An 18176-nucleotide genomic window follows, 5' to 3' on the forward strand; every position below is an offset into this window, starting at 1 on the left:
GACGTTGATTTCCATCATTTGATGGAGACGGTGCTTCCATTATTTTAATGGTTCTCCTATAATGAATGGTTTTGTGATTTTTGTTACTGAAAAAAATTATAAGACTATCCTCCTGCTTTTATCCTCTAAATGTCCTGGTCTATATAGTGATGTATCTGTAATCGCCATGCAATATCCTGGTATATATAGAGATGTATCTGTAGATAGCAGTACATGGGAATACATTATACATGATAAGAATGGTCAGAGAAAATCCTCCTATTAATTGCATTGGGCTCTGTGGCTGCCTGTAATACAGAAGGTCCTGGTAACGAAAATTTAAAAATAGAGCCTGAATAAACACTAAATACACACAGTTATACCCCAAACATACTGATTTCATCATCATAGCACCGACTGCATATACGGACACAGAGCAGGGACTCCTCATGGCAACCGGCATATCAGCTGGTTGAAGCGACCACTGCGCCCTCCTGACCCCACCAGTCATATATCGATCACCTATACTTGAGGATAGGTCATCAATACAGAAGACCCAAAAAAAACTTTTCGCATTAGTAACACAACTCCTGTGCACATGATGACAAGTATCTAATTTCTGGGGGTCCGATCATTGGGACCCTCAGTTTTTACTAAAACAAGTCCCAAAGTCCCCTATGAGTATGGAGCAGTGGTCACATGTGTGCATCACCACGCCATTCTCATGGGGGATTCTATAAACTTTGTTTTCATGATTGCTGTGGATCTCAGTGGCTTAACCCCAGCAATCAAATACTTATCTCCTATACTGTGCAAGAGGATAAGTGTTCTGAGTGGGAAAACCCCTTTAAGAACGGTAGATACACTTGGCTTTGACCACATACATGAAAGAACCACTTGACCACAACCCATATACATACAACATCTATGCAACATCTGTGCTTTAAGGCTCCATTCACATCTCAATAGAGGTACACATTAGGAGGATCTCCTGACATATACCTCCAATAGAAGGCTGTAATGTATCCCACTTGTTAATATTTTTTACATGAGATTTTTTTGTGCTTTTTACGTTTTATCTTATTTCCATTCAGGTTCCTACGATAAAGAATCATCTCCAATGATATCTTCTGTATAAAATAATTTTCCTGATTTACCCATCAAGGATGGATAGGAACAGAGACAAGATGGTCGAGGGGATAATAAATCTCACCCTAGAGATACTCTTCCAACTTACTGGAGAGGTGAGAGATTCTGATGATGTCACATTACATCATTCTTATCTATGGTAATAACAGATGATATGACTGGAGAGGTGAGAGGTTCTGATGATGTCACATTACATCATTCTTATCTATGGTAATAACAGATGATATGACCGGAGAGGTGAGAGATTCTGATGATGTCACATTCCATCATTCTTATCTATGGTAATAACAGATGATATGACTGGAGAGGTGAGAGATTCTGATGATGTCACATTACATCATTCTTATCTATGGTAATAACAGATGATATGACTGGAGAGGTGAGAGATTCTGATGATGTCACATTACATCAGTCTTATCTATGGTAATAACAGATGATATGACTGGAGAGGTGAGAGATTCTGATGATGTCACATTCCATCATTCTTATCTATGGTAATAACAGATGATATGACGGGAGAGGTGAGAGATTCTGATGATGTCACATTACATCATTCTTATCTATGGTAATAACAGATGATATGACTGGAGAGGTGAGAGATTCTGATGATGTCACATTCCATCATTCTTATCTATGGTAATAACAGATGATATGACTGAAGAGGTGAGAGATTCTGATGATGTCACATTACATCAGTCTTATCTATGGTAATAACAGATGATATGACTGGAGAGGTGAGAGATTCTGATGATGTCACATTACATCATTCTTATCTATGGTAATAACAGATGATATGACTGGAGAGGTGAGAGATTCTGATGATGTCACATTCCATCATTCTTATCTATGGTAATAACAGATGATATGACTGAAGAGGTGAGAGATTCTGATGATGTCACATTACATCATTCTTATCTATGGTAATAACAGATGATATGACTGGAGAGGTGAGAGATTCTGATGATGTCACATTAGATCATTCTTATCTATGGTAATAACAGATGATATGACTGGAGAGGTGAGAGATTCTGATGATGTCACATTAGATCATTCCTATTATTTATTTCTCTTGCTTATATAATGCCTTCATATTCTGCTGCACTTTACAGACATTGTCACCATTTATTGTCCCCACTGGGGCTCACAATCTAGATTCCCTATAAATGTATTTTGGTGTCTGGGAGGAAACCCATGCATCCACACGAAGAACATACAAACTTGATACCATACATTGGACCCCACTGCTTCAAGACACCATGCTACCCAACAGATGGCCATGGCTGTAGATGTGATGGACTCTGGAAATGTCAGTAATGATATTTATTGCTGTGTCTCCCCATATCCAGGATTACACAGTGGTGAAGAAGACCTCTACTGAGCGCTGTCAGGCCCCTGTGTCTAAAGGATGGGGAAGAACCTTGAGCCCAATGATGGGTCCTCCACCTCACTCCATTATACACAAGGAAATCAATGAACAGAAGATCCTAGAACTCACCCACAAGATGATGGAGCTGCTGACTGGAGAGGTGACACTGCTGGGAATGCTGGGACATTATACAGTAACAGCACTGGAGGGGTCTGGGTGATGACTGTATCATTGTGTTGTCAGGTTCCTATAAGGTGTCAGGATGTCACTGTCTATTTCTCCATGGAGGAGTGGGAGTATGTAGAAGGACACAAGGATCTGTACAAGGACGTCATGATGGAGAACCACCAGACCCTCACATCACCAGGTAATAGACAGGACTGAATACACCCATCCTTTAATTATCTGTATGTAAAGAATGAATTCAGTCACTGTATGTGTCTCCTACAGGTAGATCCGATAAGAGAAGAACACCAGAGAGATGTCCCAGTCCTCTTCTTCCACAGGATCATCAGGTAGATATTCCTTATGGTCTGTAGAGGACTGTGAAGTCCTCTTCAGATCACTGGGATAAAGCTGACCATAGACCATTGACTGGGTTAAGGCTGACCATAGACATTATATGTTGTCTGGATGTTATCACAATGTTCTGGTTATGGCAGGGGCGTTGCTAGGGTCTCAAAAGTTCCCGGGGCCCAAGCACCAATGCATATGGCCCAAGTTGAACAACCGCATTCCCCCCTTCCCCCTGCAAACACTAGCACTGAAGACATTTTACTGTACTTGCTATACAGCAGCACTTACCTCTCACATCCAAGGCCTCCCATGTGACGTCTCCTCCGACATAGATCTTCTCTGTCATCATCTTCTTCATTTCGGTCTGGAGAACTTCTCTCAGCCGCCTTATATCTGCAGAGTGTAACACACAGACATCTTAGCTTCCTTACTTTTCTGTACCCCCAAATACTATCCTGAAGAAAAATAAGTGCCATACAGATAATTATCCCCATAGTAATAGTGCTCCTCATAGTCCCACCAATAGTAATTCCCTTCTAGAATGCTCTCATTAGTAATACTGCCCCCTACAGTGCCCCCAACAGTGATAGTGCTCCCCAAGAGTGCGCCCATTAGTAGAAGAGCCCTCCAGTATTAATAATACCCTCACAGAGCCCCCAGTAGAAATAAGGCCACTATTGTTCCTTCAGTAGTAATAAGACCCCCACAGTGCTCTTAGTAGAAATAAGGCAGATCTATAAGTCCCTCCTATAGAGTCTCCAGTAGTAATAATGCTCCCTATTGTTCCCCCAGTGGTAATTAAGCTATCTACAGACCCCTCAGTAGTAATAAGGACCCCCATAATGCTCTTAGTAGAAATAATGTGGATCTATAAGTCCCTCCTATAGAGCCCCCAGTAGTAATAAGAACGCCTAATGTCCCCTGGATTTAAAATACCCCCACAGTGCCCCCAGTATTTATATCGCCCATACTGTTATAATGCTCGCCCTGAAGCGCCCCAAGTATTTATAATGCCGCCTGCAGTGCCCCCAGTATTTATATTCCTCCGTTTAGTGTCCTCAGAAATTATAATTCCTCAACACCTCCGCCATACAGGCCCATGCAAATAACACTATTTCCCTCCCTCCCCCATAGAGTTCCATATAAATACCATCACACCATCTCTCCAGCCCCCTCCAATATACAGTCCCATGTAAATAACATCCCTGTCTATCTACAGCCCCTCCAGAAAACAGTCCCATGTAAATAACATCACCTCCTCCCCAGCCGCCTTCAACATACAGTCCCATGTAAATAACATCACCTCCTCAATATTCAGTCCCATATAAATAACATCACTCCCTCCCCCAGACACCTTCAACATACAGTCCCATGTAAATAACATCACTCTACACCAGCCACTTCCAAATTTCCGTCCCATGTAATTAACATTTCCACCTCACTGTCCTATGTAAATAACGTCCCTCCCTTCAGCCCTAACATACAGTCCAAGTTAAATAACTACAACTCCCAACATTGCTCTGCCTCTCACGCTGAGTAAGGGTCCATTCACACGTCCGTTGTTTCTTTCCTGATCTGTTCCGTTTTTTGCGGAACAGATCTGGACCAGATCTGGACCCATTCATTTTCAATGGGTCCTGAAAAAAAATCATTGAGCTGTCCGATTTTTTTTTTAGGACCCATTGAAAATGAATGGGTCCAGATCTGGTCCAGATCTGTTCCGCAAAAAACGGAACAGATCAGGAAAGAAACAACGGACGTGTGAATAAGGCCTAAGGGTACTTTTACATTAGCGGCAGGGTAGTCCGGCAGGCTGTTCCGGCAGGTGAACAGCCTGTCGGATCCGTCCTGCCGCTAGTTCATGTGTGCCCCCGGACTGCCGCTCCGTCCCCATTGACTATAATGGGGGCGGGGGCGGAGTTCCAGCGGCAGCGCACGGCGAGAGGCAGCAGGACTAAAAGTACTGCATGTGTTTGCTTGTTTGTCAGGAGATCAAAAGCATGATTACACTTGAAGAATATTGGTCAAATGAACATTTATATGAATGCTTGTTTTCTATCATCACTCCACGTAAATTGTCCTAAAGAACCAGCAAGTTGGATTAATACCCATCTATTCCCAGACAAACAACCAAGAAGCTGATCTTGCTCCACTAAAGCAACCCGAATCATCTGTAGCCATGCTGAATATACATGTGGATGAGGTTCTTGTCATTAAGCCATCATCTAATATCTACCGTCAGGTCCATAAATATTGGGAAATCGACACAATTCTAAAATGTTTTACTCTATACACCACCACAATGGATTTGAAATGAAACAAACAAGATGTGCTTTACCTGCAGACTGTCAGCTTTAATTTGAGGGTATTTACATCCAAATCAGGTGAACGGTGCAGGAATTACAACAGTTTGCATATGTGCCTCCCACTTGTGAAGGGGCCAAAAGTAATGGGACAGAATAATAATGATAAATCAATTTTTACCTTTTTAATACTTGGTTGCAAATCCTTTGCAGTCAATTACAGCCTGAAGCCTGGAACGCATAGACATCACCAGACGCTGGGTTTCATCCCTGGTGATGCTCTGCCAGGCCTCTACTGCAACTGTCTTCAGTTCCTGCTTGTTCTTGGGGCATTTTCCCTTCAGTTTTGTCTTCAGCAAGTGAAATACATGCTCAATCGGATTCAGGTCAGGTGATTGACTTGGCCATTGCATAACATTCCACTTCTTTTCCTTAAAAAACTCTTTGGTTGCTTTTGCAGTATGCTTTGGGTCATTGTCCATCTGCACTGTGAAGCGCCGTCCAATGAGTTCTGAAGCATTTGGCTGAATATGAGCAGATAATATTGCCCCAAACACTTCAGAATTCATCCTGCTGCTTTTGTCAGCAGTCACATCATCAATAAATACAAGAGAACCAGTTCCATTGGCAGCCATACATGCCCACGCCATGACACTACCACCACCATGCTTCACTGATGAGGTGGTATGCTTAGGATCATGAGCAGTTCCTTTCCTTCTCCATACTCTTCTCCTCACATCACTCTGGTACAAGTTGATCTTGGTCGCATCTGTCCATAGGATGTTGTTCCAGAACTGTGAAGGCTTTTTTAGATGTTGTTTGGCAAACTCTAATCTGGCCTTCCTGTTTTTGAGGCTCACCAATGGTTTACATCTTGTGGTGAACCCTCTGTATTCACTCTGGTGAAGTCTTCTCCTGATTGTTGACTTTGACACACATACACCTACCTCCTGGAGAGTGTTCTTGATCTGGCCAACTGTTGTGAAGGGTGTTTTCTTCACCAGGGAAAGAATTCTTCGTCATGCACCACAGTTTCTTTCCGTGGTCTTCCGGGTCTTTTGGTGTTGCTGAGCTCACCGGTGAGTTCCTTCTTTTAAAGAATGTTCCAAACAGTTGTTTTGGCCAGGCCTAATGTTTTTACTATCTCTCTGATGGGTTTGTTTTGTCTTTTCAGCCGAATGATGGCTTGCTTCACTGATAGTGACAGCTCTTTGGATCTCATCTTGAGATTTGACAGCAACAGATTCCAAATGCAAATAGCAGACTGGAAATGACCTCTGGACCTTTTATCTGCTCATTGTAATTGGGATAATGAGGGAATAACAGACACCTGGCCATGGAACAGCTGAGAAGGCAATTGTCCCATTACTTTTGGTCCCTTAACAAGTGGGAGGCACATATGCAAACTGTTGTAATTCCTGCACCGTTCACCTGATTTGGATGTAAATAACCTCAAATTAAAGCGGACAGTCTGCAGGTAAAGCACATCTTGTTCATTTCATTTCAAATCCATTGTGATGGTGTATAGAGCCAAAAATGTAAGAATTGTGTCGATGTCCCAATATTTATGGACCTGACTGTATATTTTGGTTCTAGGAGTCTAGCAGCTATTCGGCTCAGATAACGACTTCTACATCATTTTGGACGTCACGATAATTTACAATATCTTCTGCTCCTCTTGAACCTTTCATACAACTTTGCTAATTGTCTGGTGACTGTTACAATATTTGTTTCACAGCTTTTGAAACAGGATGAAGATCTGTACGATATTAATTCTACATATTTATATGTGAGGGGTGATGACCGGTTTAAGGAGGAAATTCTTACAGAGACATATGTGTGGGATGATGACCAATGTAAGGACATTCCTACAGATAACCGCCCAGGTAAGTCAGTATTCTGTCAGTTAAAATAGTGCATATTTTACTTTCTTATAGTATTTACAATGATACCTTCAACTCGGGTATATTCTCAGATTGTGCTTGGGTCCCAAGGAATTAAATTAAAATTAAATAAAATTGTTCCTGCTGGCGTGCCCCGCTCTTTCCTGCGGGCACAGGTGCTGCGCTACTTACCCTGGTGTCCGGTCCCATTCTCCTCTTCTTGACCGCGGAGCTCCTGGTCGCCAGCATCCTCTGCAGGCTGTGACCTGCATGTCTGCTCTGTTGGCATACTAGACAGTTTCTTTAGGTCCAAATCATTCCCCAGCCAATGACTGAGGGTCTCTGGCTATTTAAAGGGGTTCTGCACTATGTTTTAACTGATGATCTATCCTCTGGATAGATCATCAGCTTCTGATCGGCGGGAGTCCGACACCGGGGACCCCCGCCGGTCAGCTGTTTGAGAAGGCAGTGGCGCTCCAGTAGCGCCGCGGTCTTCTTACTGTTTACCGCCGGCCCACTGACGTCACAAATAGTATCAACTAGCGTGGGTGGGGCTAATTCAAGTGAACAGAGCTTAGCCCCGCCCACGCTAGTTGATACTAGTCGTGACATCAGTGGGCCGGCGGTAAACAGTGAGAAGGCCGCGGCGCTACTGGAGCGCCGCTGCCTTCTCAAACAGCTGATCGGCGGGGGTCCCGGGTGTCGGACCCCCGCCGATCAGAAGCTGATGATCTATCCAGAGGATAGATCATCAGTTAGAACATAGTGCAGAACCCCTTTAAGGTACCCTCCCTGAGGATGAGTTTTAGGTGTCCTAGTCTCTGTGACCAGCAAATGTGTATTCCCTGTCTGACTACCCATGTTTTATACTCTAGCCTGACTACTGACTCTGACTTCTAGCCTGCCCTGACCTTAGCCTGTTTCTTGTATTGCCCTACTGCCGCCTGCCCTGATCTCGGATTTGTCTCACGAAAAGGCTTGTACACTACCTGCCCGGACCTAGGTCCATCTTCAGACTATGCATATTGCCTAACCTCTCAGGACTTCAAAGCAGTGTCTCTGACCCAGTGGATCAGCTGTCAACCACACCTGGGCCCCCCACTGATCAGCTGTTTCTCCGGCTTTTCCTAGGCCGAGTAACTTCGCGTTCATCGGTTACATGTACAATGTTGTTTCTTAGTAAACAGAGAGAAGGCTGTGGGACTACTGCGAGCGCCGCTACCTTCTCAAACAGCTGATCAGCCAGGGTTCCCGGTTGTTGGACCCCAACCAGATACTGATGACCTAGGATAGGTCATCAGTAGTAAAGTCTTAGAAAACCCCTTTAATAGAAGCAGGAGGCTATGTGCCTTACACCATGTGCAAGATACCAGTTTGTGTTTTTTTTTTTGGGATTATGTTCTGATCCCGAGGTTTGTCTTAAAACAATACAACAATTTTTACGAGGAGCAGTTTGGAAGTCTATATAGATGACTTATAATATGCTATATTGGGGAGTGGATACTTAATGGGTTTATATCCTCCAAATAAAGCATCTTATACTTCATTTGTGGTTCTTTGGACATTTTTTAGATTTTATTTTACTGTACTATTTTGTCCCATTAGGGAATACAAATCAGTGATCCTCTAATCACTTATTTTATAGACTACAATTGCATACTGCAGGCGGGAATTAAAAGGCAATTTCCTATGGGAGGCCTAGGAGCCTTCACAAGGCCCCAAGCTGCCATTGTAACTGATGGGAACCCTGCAATTTCATAGCAGGAGATTCAATGTAATGGAACCATTGCCAGTGATAATCTTGGTCTCTCGCTAGGTTAGTTGTTCCCTGTTCCTGCATTTGCTGATTACTCTGTGTTTCTGACCCTGGCTTGTCTTTTGAACACTCTCTGTCTCACGGTTTGGTACTGTGTAGCCCGTCTGGTTTTGACCTAAGCATGCCTTCTACCACTCCCTGTCTCCCATTTTGATACTGCGTAACCAAATGTTTTGACCTCAGCTTGTCTTCTGACCACTCTCTGTCTCAAGTTTTGGTATTGCTTAGCCCATGTGGTTCTTGTCTATTTCATACAACTGTCCTTTTGAGTTGTCCGTTTGTGTGTCTTGTTTGTCCTGCACTTAACAAGTGTAGAGACTGTCGTCCAGTTGTGGTTTTGCCATCTAGGGCTTACACTGCAAGTAGGTAGGGGAAGCTTGCTGGGTTCTAGTTCAAGGACTTGCTGTCCTCATCTGTCCTTACACTCAACCCTTTATTCCAAGTGATCATTTGCATATTTTTCTAGAATAGGGAAATACATAGCAAGGCCAGTAAAAGATGCTCCAACAGTAATTCTCACTGTGTAGAATTTACACTGAAAAGGGAAGGAAATGTGCAATCTGGGATGTCCACATCTCCAAACTTGATATCCACTTAAACAATTTAAAGCATCATAGTACTTGAAAGGCAGAATAATAAACTGTGTTTTCCTCTGCAAGCAATAAGAATATAGAAAATAGCATATCCTAAACCATTGTGGTAAACCTGCTTGTATATACCAAACCCTTGAGTGGCTGCAACTGAAGCTATTTATCACTTAGTATGGTAAAATGGATTTCTTTCTGAGCAGGTGGGAGAAGGTCACCTCATCCCAGAGACAAGTGAAACATAGAAGAATAAAGATAACTTAAGGCGTATCAGTTTCCCAAAAAATGGCTTTGCTTCTTTGTACACTCATAACTGTAAAAGGAACGATAGCTTCCCTAATGTCTTTTTCAGCCATATTATTCCCTGTTTCACATGCACGGCTAAACACATTTCTCTCAGAAGCAGAGGGCATCTCCAGTCTGTGAAATCTGCCAGCACTGTACTAATGTGATGCCATTTCTCTTACTTGCCACAATTTTTTTGTTTTCAGCTCTGGAGCTCACAGAACAGATAAGGAGGGGGAAATCACACAGAAAGACAGGATGCTCCTGTGATCTTCTGCAAGCAGTGTAGAAGCAGTTCTTTATCAAGCTCAGGATCTCAGCTACCTCTGCCCCTCCCCACCCCCCTTTCTGTGAACTGTCTCATATGTCTCAATCACTAGGGATGGATCTTGCGTGACAACAGACAGTAGACAGCAGATTTGGTGGAAGTGAGACCCCTGTGTGGGCATGACTTTACAGCTTTTTTTCAGGTGGATGCAGACATATTTTATAAATGGGGTGAATCATTAAGCACTTTAATAGCACAGTGTGGTGACCTAGATTAACATGAGGAATTTCTATAAAATCTGTCAAGCTGGGATTTATTATGTCATCTCGACCTAATTAACTCTCATATTGCCCTGGCCTAGTGCAATAATATTGCATATTCTTCCTATTGGTTTTAATAAGCTGCCCAGGGGCCCCCTTTTCATGCCTCACACTATTTTCCTTTTCTTTCTACATTTTTGGTGTCACCCATGTCACTATGTTGGCTGTATCCTCACTGGGAACATTTCTAGTTCTAGCTCACTTGGCAAAAATACCCCTGGGCAGCCATCTTTCGTGTTTCTTGTAACTGAATATACTTCAATCATCTGAGCATTTTGGTTGACATAATATTTGTTTTTCATCTCCTGTGACATTTTGTGATGTAAATGTTACGTCTACTGATGACACTATTGCCTTCAATGTTGTATTCTCTTTATTCAAATGATATAAACCTATTGAAATAAAAATGTCTGGTGACAGGCTAAATGCACCATTACCATATCAAGTAGAAAACTGCAAGAGAACAGTCTGGTGGCCTAACATCAAGATCTACTTACTGGTGCTTGCCCTGAGGCCTACTGTTAGACTGTGATCTGCTCAACCACTGTTCCAGTTAATAATTGAATTGTTTTACTACTTGTATGAAATTATTATATAGAAATGATATACGATACCAAAATAATTTTGAGCTTATCACATTCAAAAATAATAAGCTCCATTTTGTTTTTGGCAGATGACTGTACCGGGAGCTGGGAGGAACATCTGATATCTTCAGATTTTAAAGCAGATGATGGTGTCACACAAGACACATATGAAGAGCATGCCATTATCTCAGATGTACCATCAGCCTTTCACAGTAAGGATCTATCATCTGATCCTTTTAAACATCTTCTATCATCTGGTTCATCACAGACTGTTAATCAAACTGCAAGTCACAGAAAGGGTGTTGTATATCAAAGAACACACTCGAAGAAGAAGCCATATTCATGTTCAGAATGTGGGAAGTGTTTTACTGAGAAATCAAATCTTATTGTCCATCAGAGCACTCACACAGGAGAGAAGCCATTTTCATGTTCAGAATGTGGTAAATCTTATACTTGCAAAGCATATCTCCTCATACATAAGAGAACTCACACAGGAGAGAAGCCATTTTCATGTTCAGAATGTGGTAAATGTTATACTGATAAATCAGGTCTGTTTAAACATCAAAAAAGTCACAGAGGGGAGAAGCCATTTTCTTGTTTAGAATGTGGGAGATGTTTCACTTCGAAATCACATGTCCTCACACATCAAAGAAGTCACACAGGGGAGAAACCATTTTCATGTCCAGAATGTGGCAAATGTTTTACTAAGAAATCTGATGTTGTTAGACATCACATAGTTCACACAGGGGCAAGACCATTTTCTTGTTCAGAATGTGGCAAATGCTTTACTCATAAAACATATCTTGTTGCACATCAAAGAACTCACACAGGGGAGAACCTATTTTCATGTTCAGAATGTGACAGGTCTTTTATTAAGAAAACAGATCTTGCTAGGCATCAGAGAATTCACACAGGAGAGAAGCCATTTTCATGTCCAGAATGTGGAAAAAGTTTTACTCAGAACTCATGTCTGGCTAGTCATCTAAGAAGTCACACAAGGGAAAAACGATTTTCATGTTCAGAATGCGGCAAGTGTTTTACTAATAAATCAGATGTTGTTAGACATCATATAGTTCACACAGGGGAGAACCTATTTTCATGTTCAGAATGTGACAGATGTTTCATTAAGAAATCAGATCTTGCTAGACATCAGAGAATTCACACAGGAGAAAAGCCATATTCATGTCCAGAATGTGGGAAATGTTTTACTCAGAAATCATATCTTGTTAGTCATCTAAGAAGTCACACAGGGGAGAAACCATTTTCATGTCCAGAATGTGGCAAATGTTTTACTCAGAAATCATGTTTGAATAGTCATCTAAGAATTGACACAGTGGAGCAGCCATTTGCATGTTCAGATTGTGAGAAATATTTCTTAAGAAAAGCATGTTTCATTGAACATAAAAAAACACACACAGGACAACGAGCTCTGGTTCTGCCCACGATGACTCAAAGTTATTAAAGCTCCATTACACACCTTTGACCTTCAGCAACCCTCTCCACAACTCTTTTCACTGTATAATTGACCTACTCCTAAGCATCTCCTGGGCCAACCCAAAAGGGTACAAAGTCACGAAGATCACATAGTGTCTAAGTGATTATTTTTTTCCCAGCCCTTTAATGTGAAAGAAATGGCCTCAACTAATCTCATTGTTCCGACAGTAACTCTTCCTCTACCAGCCTCCCCATAACTGACAACTACCAAAATGCATGGTAGCTGAGAATTCAAAGCCAGAGAGGCAGACCTGCAGCCAGCTAGTTTCTTCTCAGTGCCATGGTGGTACAGATCTGACCATACCTTTTGTATAGAGATTATCTGTGAATCTCAGACTGGATCACCCAAGTTTAGCTAAGCAGAGACCAAAACTGTCTTCACCAGATGATCAGGACTTAGAGGCAGAATTGCTCAGGGCACCCCTTTGAGAAAGCAATGCTACTTTTAAGTACAAACTTTATTAAGACCGGTGTTTTAGACGCCGGTCTTAATAAAGCTCTAAACTGGCAGTGGTTCTGCCGAAGTTATGAAGAGACCAAGGCCTCTTCATATCTTCGGCGGATCCTCAGCCAGTTCTAAATCACTTTTGCCCATAATGCCTTGCAGTCAGCACCTTACATCAGGAGGCATTATACTGATGAGTCATTGTACATGTCACAGGTACTATATAAGCTCCCAAACAAGAGCTGTAAATGTATTCTATGCTTGTACATTGATGTATGAGGACATTTGACAAATATAAAGCAAAGAAAACCTATCTTTAGACACACTATACATTTAGTTAGTTTTATGTGAGGGATAGTTTCAGGGAAGACAATAGCTAATATATTACTTTTTAAACAGAGAGAGAGGTTTTAGCTAGGGACAGGACAGCCTCTGGTCGGTGTGTCATTATGTAAAATGCTGTGCCAGCCATTTTCTACACTGCTCCACTGGTACAGCAACATTTAAAGTTAAAGTATTATTATTATTTTTTTATGATCATTAGCCCAATGTGCATCGAATAATTCGCAATCACAGACAGAAATTGTCTACAATAGTAATCCCAGTGCTCATTGCGTACTGTCTGACCTATTCGTCTATGTCACAGTTTCCGTCCAAATGACATTTGAAAATATAGAATAAAAACTTTTTCAAAAACTGTTGATCACAGACCAGTGTACTTGACACAGTAACCATATATTGTACTGGACTCAAAAATCTTTCGAAATGTATCAATAAAATTCAGCTGATCATTGTACCTGTCTTGACGTATTGTTCTGTGTCACTGTTTTGTTGTACAGGAATCTGTCCGATTGTTCATTTTCTTCTAAAAAATTCAAAACTTATTAATAGAATTCTGTTAATCACTAGTATTGACAGTGTCCTGCCTACTAAAAGATAGAGTAGCTGAAAGGGCAGTGGGTGTGGAACCACTGTGTCAACCAACAGATTTGGTATGGTGTGTGGCAAGGATTGCATAGTACGGTGTTAGCCCACAAAAGCAATGCGATGTTGAATACTTTTGCGTTAATAATAAATACAAAAGTATTAAGGGAGTGATACCTTTATAGGCTAACAAGACAAAACATATTGCAAGCTTTCAGAGCACAAACAGATTTGGTAGTAAGGGGGTTATTCTGGCAGTCCTCTGGTATTCACTTAGACAGGGATCTGGACTTTGCTCCTCCTGGAGTAGCCTCTGGGTCGTTTGATAGCTGAGTAGCACAATCAGAGACATCAGTGGGGAGCACTGAGGGGACAGGCACAATTGTAGTCAGGGACAGGCCGAGGTCAGGGCAGACGGAGTACGCGCTAAATGGTCTGAGGTCAGGCAGGCAGCGAAGGGTCGATTACGGAAGTCAGGCATGGGTCAAGTCAGGCAGCAGAGGGCCACAGAGAGAGTCCAGTGAAAAGGCAAAGGTCGGTGCACAGGCAGACAACAGACAGGAATTTGGCAAGCTATGGAACCTTTTGCTCAGGCACATTTCCACAGAGGAAGTTGCTTTAAGTACCCCAGAGCTGCCAGCCATTGGCTGGTAAAGATTAAGGTGCACGCAGTGGCCCTTTAACTTGAGGGAAAACGTGTATATGCCCTATGGAAACAGGAAAAGAGGCCGAGCCTCCCTGTGTGAAGGGACAGAGCAGACCCACCAGGAAGAAGGCAGCTGGAGGTGAGGTCCAGGCCGCCAGGTGAGGAAAATAGCAATGGCTCACATACTTTGCTGTAACAGTAGCCTTTCCATTCTGGCCTCTATTCTTTGGTCGGGCAGAAACTTCAGAGGAACAGCAGCATCATTGTTTCCAGCCAGTTCACAAGATCTTTCTTCTTGGCTATAGCCCCTCCAATCCACTAAAAAGAAGGTGCTGCCTATGATTTTCTTCATGTCTAGAATATTCTTGACTTTACATATACATCTTCAGTACTGACAGGAGCAGAAGCAGGAACAAAACTTCTGGAATAATGATTGAGCACAACCGGCTTAAGGAGGGGAACAGGAAAAGAGTTAGGAATACACAAAAAGATAGGCAGGCACAACTTATAGCAGACCTGAAGTGGAGACCTGTGCTTGCTATCAGATGACTTTTTCATGTGAGCAGAAGCCTGAAGTAGAGAAGTTTTAGTTTCTTTCTGGATGAAGTTGTTAATAGTGGACTCAGCTGCCAGGACTACGGAGGAGACAGTCATAGGAAGGTGGGACCTATTGAGAGTTTATATATTTTTATCCTTTTATGTTGCTACCCATGTATTATTTATTTAAATAAAATTCACACGATATTTGGAGGAAGCGCTGGTTATCGGTCTTTTTTGTGGAATCTTAGTGACAGGAAGAGGAATTCGCAATTGGCAACCATATCCCATGAAGACTCACTAGAATGGTTGTTGTAAGAGAACTGTGCTCAGTGGAATAAAGCAGCCCAATCATCATGATGTGCAGAATTGACGTGTCTCAGGTAGTTGACCAGGATCTGATTAATGCACTCCACCTGACAATTAGATTATGATGGTAGGCTGAGGAAAGGTCCAGTTTAACATTCAGCAACTTTCAGATAGCTGCACACCGCCATAAGACACGATATGCAAGGGCAACCCATGTAGCCATGAGAGACCAATCAGAAGTATAAAGTGAGCTATCTACGAGAACTGATCAGCTATCTCACAAATTAGCATGCACTCTGAGGTAGGGTCAGGGATAAAATTCATGGTGATATGCTGTCACAGGACATCCAGCACTGGCAAGGGGTGTAGGACCTCTGACGGTCTTTGTTTAGGAGACTTGTCCTGGGCACAGGTAGGACAGGCGGCAACAAAGTCCTGAACATCTTTAGAAATTGCAGACCACCAGTAACACTAATCAGATTAAGGGCTCATGCACATGAACATATTTTCTTTCCGTGTCCGTTCCATTTTTTTTAGGGACCGTATGCAGAACAATTCATTTCAACGGGTCCGGAAAAAAAAAAACAGAAGTTGCTCAGTGTGCATTCCGTTTCCGTATGTCAGTTCCGCAAAAAAATAGAACATGTCCTATTATTTTCTGCATTACGGAGAAGGATAGTACGGTTCTAGCTGTTCCGTTCCCTAAAATATGGAATGCACACGGACGTCATCCGTATTTTTTGTGTATCTGTGTTTTGCAGACCGCAAAATACATACGGTCGTGTGCATAAGCCCGAACTGTCTTGAGGAGACCAGGATGACTGGTGACTTTTAAATGATGCCCCCAGATTTTCCACCTCCTTCCTCTTGGCCATGGGGATAAACGTCTTGCCAGGCTGAATGTCCTTCTACTGAATTGGAGCAAAAGGGATGATGTGTGCAGGATAAATCATGTGCTGGGGTTTCTCAGAGCGATCAGCAGGGTCAAAGGAATGGGAGAGGGTATCCAAATTGGTATTCTTCTCAGCTGGACAGAAATACAGAATTAAATTGAAGTGTGCAAAGGATAATGACCACCGAGCCTGCCGAGAGTTGGGTGATTGAGTTGACTGGAGATAAGTGAAGTTCTTGTAGTCTGTGTAAATAATGACAGGATGGCAGGTGCCCTCCAGCAGATGATGCCACTATTTAAAGGCTAACTTGACTGTGAGCAACTGCCAGTCACCAAATGAAATCATTTAGTTCTGCCAAGGAGAAGGCCTTTGAGAAGAAGCCACAGGTGAACTTCTTGCCAGAGGTACTCAAGTGAGGGCAGCTTCTTCTTCCACTGAAGATCTGTCTACCTCCAGAAAGAACTGCTTGGAGACATATGGATGTTGAAGTATTGATGCAGAAGAAAAGGCTTGCTTGAGAGACTGGAAGGCTGACTTAGCATTCACCTAATTCCAGGTAAGAAGATCACAATAGATATCATTAACGAATTCTTAAAACACCACAGGAGAATTACTGAGACTAAAGGGCATGACAACATATTCTGTGACCATCTCAGATGTTAAAAGTAGTCTTCCATTTATCACCCTCTCGCATCCAAATGAGATTATAAGCTCCTCAGAGATCCAACTTCATGAAGATCCTGGTTCCACTGAATCTATCAAAGAGCTCCTGGATAAGTGGCAAAGGATATCTTTTATTTACAGTTATTTTATTCCTTCCATGTTAATATAATTCACTTACTAATATATGGTATCTTTCATTCATTAGGGGATACAACCACCACTGCAATCCAGCAGTGGTGGCTGTGCTTGCTCACTGCCAGACATGGCTCCTGTTAGACCTTCAGTTTTTGCCCACTGCCGTCCTGCTGTTCCTTGTGAGTGACGCCGCCGCACTGCTCACCATGGCATCTGGCATCCTCTCCATGTTGTAGCCTCCATTATCTTCGATAGTGAGCCCATAGGGCATGTGCTCTTCTGTTCAGCCAGTGCACGTGCTCACTAAGCTTTCCCCAGCCAATGGCTGAGGGGCCCAGGGTATTTAAGGCACCCTCTCCCAGCAGAGGGTGCCTGAGCTTTAAGGTTCCCTGTGAGGTATTTGGAAGACTTAGGAAGACTTAGTAGGAAATTTATCAAACTGGTTCAAAGTAAAACTTTCTTAGTACCTAATCAGATTTCACCTTTCGATTTTCAGAGCTTCTTTGGAAAATTAAAGGTGAAGTCTGATTGGTTGCTATGGGAAAGCCAGTATTCCTTTACACCAGTTTGATAAATCTCTCCCCTAGTGCTTCAGCGATTCCCTTGCGTTATGCAGTCTGTGTTGCCGTACGTGTTAGTGCCGTGAACCCATCCTTCCTGTGCACTTCTGACAGGGGCGGACTGGGAGCTCAAAGCTGCCCTGGAAAAGAACGTAAAAGTGGCCCCATGTTGTAGACGTATACTTGCCAGCTTTTTTGTTGGTAAAAATCGGGACATTGAAAACCTCGCCCCTGGGAACACCCAACCCTGACCGGAAACGCCCAGGGACTGTCCCTGTAAATTCAGGACAGGTGCCAACTTTGTAGATGGGACCAAACTGGTAGAAGGTGTGGTCAAGACAAGTAGGAAGGCTTTTTTTGCGGAGCAATCTGTAGTTTTTATTGTTACCCTTTTGGAATGTATATGCCCTACTACAGAATAAATACATTTATATTTTAATAGTATGGGGATTTTGTGCGCAACAATGACAGTAATCTTTAGTTTTTATTGTTTGTTTTTTTCACTTATTTTAAG

The 18176-nt window shown here is 42.5% G+C and overlaps 1 protein-coding gene across 1 annotated transcript; it reads left to right on the forward strand.

Moving 5' to 3' along the window:
- The first annotated feature begins 2815 nt into the window (after positions 1-2815).
- On the forward strand, positions 2816-13126 carry LOC120992113 (gastrula zinc finger protein XlCGF26.1-like). Its single transcript, XM_040420886.1, has 4 exons — positions 2816-2861; positions 2945-3009; positions 7052-7199; positions 11146-13126. Exons 1-4 carry the CDS (start codon positions 2828-2830, stop codon positions 12516-12518), a joined length of 1620 nt encoding a protein of 539 aa, XP_040276820.1. The 5' UTR covers positions 2816-2827; the 3' UTR covers positions 12519-13126.
- Positions 13127-18176: the final 5050 nt, after the last annotated feature.

This window comes from Bufo bufo, chromosome 2 (assembly GCF_905171765.1).
Source record: "Bufo bufo chromosome 2, aBufBuf1.1, whole genome shotgun sequence".
Classification (NCBI taxonomy): Eukaryota; Metazoa; Chordata; class Amphibia; order Anura; family Bufonidae; genus Bufo; species Bufo bufo.